Source organism: Brachypodium distachyon, chromosome 5 (genome assembly GCF_000005505.3).
Source record: "Brachypodium distachyon strain Bd21 chromosome 5, Brachypodium_distachyon_v3.0, whole genome shotgun sequence".
Classification (NCBI taxonomy): Eukaryota; Viridiplantae; Streptophyta; class Magnoliopsida; order Poales; family Poaceae; genus Brachypodium; species Brachypodium distachyon.
This window is the reverse complement of record NC_016135.3, coordinates 22,346,862-22,349,781: the sequence shown is the minus strand read 5'-3', so window position 1 is coordinate 22,349,781 and position 2,920 is coordinate 22,346,862. Positions and strand designations below refer to the sequence as shown.

At 55.1% G+C, this 2,920-nt stretch overlaps 1 protein-coding gene across 1 annotated transcript; it reads left to right on the top strand.

Moving 5' to 3' along the window:
• Positions 1 to 819: 819 nt before the first annotated feature.
• Positions 820 to 1,965, top strand: LOC100838251 (E3 ubiquitin-protein ligase RHA1B). Its single transcript, XM_003580328.3, has one exon. The coding sequence runs from the start codon at positions 968 to 970 to the stop codon at positions 1,616 to 1,618; it is 651 nt and encodes a 216-aa protein (XP_003580376.1). The 5' UTR covers positions 820 to 967; the 3' UTR covers positions 1,619 to 1,965.
• Positions 1,966 to 2,920: the final 955 nt, after the last annotated feature.

Here is a 2,920-nt window from a genome sequence, read left to right as displayed (position 1 = left end):
CGGGAAAAGGCAACCCAAGTCACTCACAGCTTGCAAGTTGTCTAGCTAGCTCGTCCTCGATCCGAAAGAAAGCGTGCGAAGTAGAGAACCTCCGGCTGCTCCTTCTTTTCCCTCGGGCACAACAGGATCTTTTGGTAGAGACTACAGCACCACGCAAAGACGTAAAACCGTACTACCATTTGTTTGAATATGGATTGCACGGCTTTGTAAGATAAGGTAACATTTGATATCCACCATAAATGCTGTGATACTAATTCACGATATGCCACCCAAAATTAATTGGTGTAATCTTTTTCCAAAATACGTGAAAAAAATACACAGAAACACATCTAGATACATGCGTATACATACGAAATTCGTTAAGCCGTGATAATTAAATTTTGGATAGAAGATAATGTACAAGATTCGCTACGGTTTGCAGTATTTATCCTCTCCCAGTTGGTGGTGGGGTCGTGGGGAAAGAGAGGATTCAGAGGAGGGTGCACGCACCCGTACACGCAAGACAGGCGTTCCCGTGGCGTTGCCGCTCGGCAACTTGCAATGCACCGACTGTTGAGACTGGACCCGTTGGGTTGGGAATCCGGAAGCGAGGCAGCGGACAAGGGGTGGCCGCGGTGACACACTGACACCCGGACCCCGGCGCGGGGTCCATATGAAAGAACCGAGCGAGACCAGCGGAGGCGGGGCGTCGGTCATCGGGTCAGGGTCGCCCGCACGCGCGACACACACCACACGGCACCGCAGCCCAGCGCGCTGTCCCAATCCGACCCGAGCGCTGACACCCCGGCCCCTTCCCCCGCGCTTTATATACAGCCATCGCCTGCCGTTCCGCGCATCGCCGTTCCATTCATTCACCACACCATCCCCCAGCCCAGCTCCGGTTGAGGACCCCGGGAGGACACACACACCACCAATCTGGACCAACGTTTTGGCAAAGGGATACGCAACACAGCAGCAGCAGTATAGCATGGGGTTCCCGGTGGGGTACTCGGAGCTGCTGCTCCCGAAGCAGCTGCTCCACCTGCTCCTCCTGCTCGGCTGCATCCGCCGGTTCCTCCTCTGGGCCTTCGACGCCGTCGGCCTCGGCGACCTGCTGGATCTCGGGGACGACCACAACGTCCTCCCGCCGCCGCATCACCACCACGACCACGAGCAGCACCAGCAGGCCGTGGCGGCGCCGGCCCAGCAGTCGGCGCATCTGCGGGCCGAGTTGCTGTTCCGGCCCGTGTCGGCGCTGGTCATCGAGGAGGTGCTCCCCGTGGTGCGCTACGACGAGCTCGCCCCGGCGCAGTGCGGCGGCGGGGACTGCGCGGTGTGCCTGAGCGGCATCGGCGGCGGGGACGAGGTGCGCAGGCTCACCAACTGCCGCCACGCCTTCCACCGGGCCTGCCTGGACCGCTGGATGGAGCACGACCAGAGGACATGCCCGCTCTGCCGCGCGCCGCTCATCCCCGACGAGATGGCCGGCGCGCTCTGCCACGCCGCAGCCGGCGTGCCCGACGCCTCCGACTTCGACTTCTTCTACCTCGGCGCGGCCTCGGCGCACGCGCCCCTTGCCGCCCCGACGCTGCTGCGCCCGCACGAGTTGTTCCTCACCGGCCTCGGCGGCTACCAGTGACTGAATTGTTTTCCAGCAATTCGCCATGGCCGGCGACTATCTCCCTCCCGAATGCGCAATTTTTACATGGCTGAATTGGTCGTCGCATTCGGGGGGGAAGGGGGAGGCCGCCGCCGCCCAAGGGATGGGAGTTGTTTGCTTGGCTCCATCTCTCCAAGTGTGTACATAGGTTAAAATGAGTAAAGTAACCGCCCCAGAAAAGGCTAGGAGATTTAGATTCTTGTTATGTATAGGTAGATTCCACCTTCCAAGTTTGTGGAGCTGTGAATCTTTCTGCGAATTGAATTTGTTGAGCTAGGCAGGCGTTCCTGATGCAAAATGAGTTCCTGCAGTTTCGTTTCGGCCCCCTTTTCTCTCTTCCACATGCTGCTCTTGCTCAGGTCATCCAGTTGCATAGCTTTTCGTCGGGACATGATTAAGGTCAAGCTATTGGCTAACACACGACGTACCGGGGACTTCACTTTCTCTACCTTTATTAAGCCAGTTCCGGGCATATAATTTTTTTTAGGAACATTTTACATAGCCGCCAGGTCGTAATTTGGGTCTTGTTCTGAAACCATGTGAATTCTGTCAAGTGGTAGGAAACAGTACTACATTACAGCCGCAGCCTTTTATTACAACAGCTGCTTAAACTGCGACCCAACCATAGGACAAGATCGAAAGGATGTTTTTGAATGTTAATTTTGGTAATTTTCTCGACCAGAATTATTCGAGCATCAGACGGACAATCGAGAGGCACAAAAATCCCGCGAATTTTCATCCCACACACACGTGAGGCGCCATTCGTTGTCCGTCCAAGGAAGAAAGGATTCATCACATTCCTCTGGCAGGACTAATCTTGTCTACTCTTTCACTCGGAAAGAGACAAAACAGGTAGACGTAAAAGAGGAACGATAAGTGGCGTGGAAAAGCTCATTCTCCCCTGACGCACGCATCAACCTGCCTGACGGGGGGAACGGACGTGCACGAGGGCGAGACGAGAAAATTTCAACGCAGAAGTTAAAACAGCTGGAATTTCAAGTCTGCGACAAGGGGAAAGGGAAGTTTCAGACGTAGAAGCAAGCTGCCTTAAACCTACGTGCTCCAGTCCAGTACAGCAACCAGACGTCCAGGTAAAGAGCACCTCCAATGCGTAACGCAATCTGCATAAAGCAAAGTGGATTAACACATTAAAATTTAATTATTCAGTCTCGCTCAAAAAGCAGAGCTTTCGACAGGTGTAGTGCAGATAGACTCTACCTGTAACGCACGCACGGCGGCCGGGCAACCGATACGCGCCGCGCACACTCATTCATCATTCAT

Coding starts and splice junctions, on each gene's coding strand:
- LOC100838251 (XM_003580328.3), top strand. CDS start 968: ATGGGGTTCCCGGTGGGGTACTCGGAGCTGCTGCTCCCGAAGCAGCTG.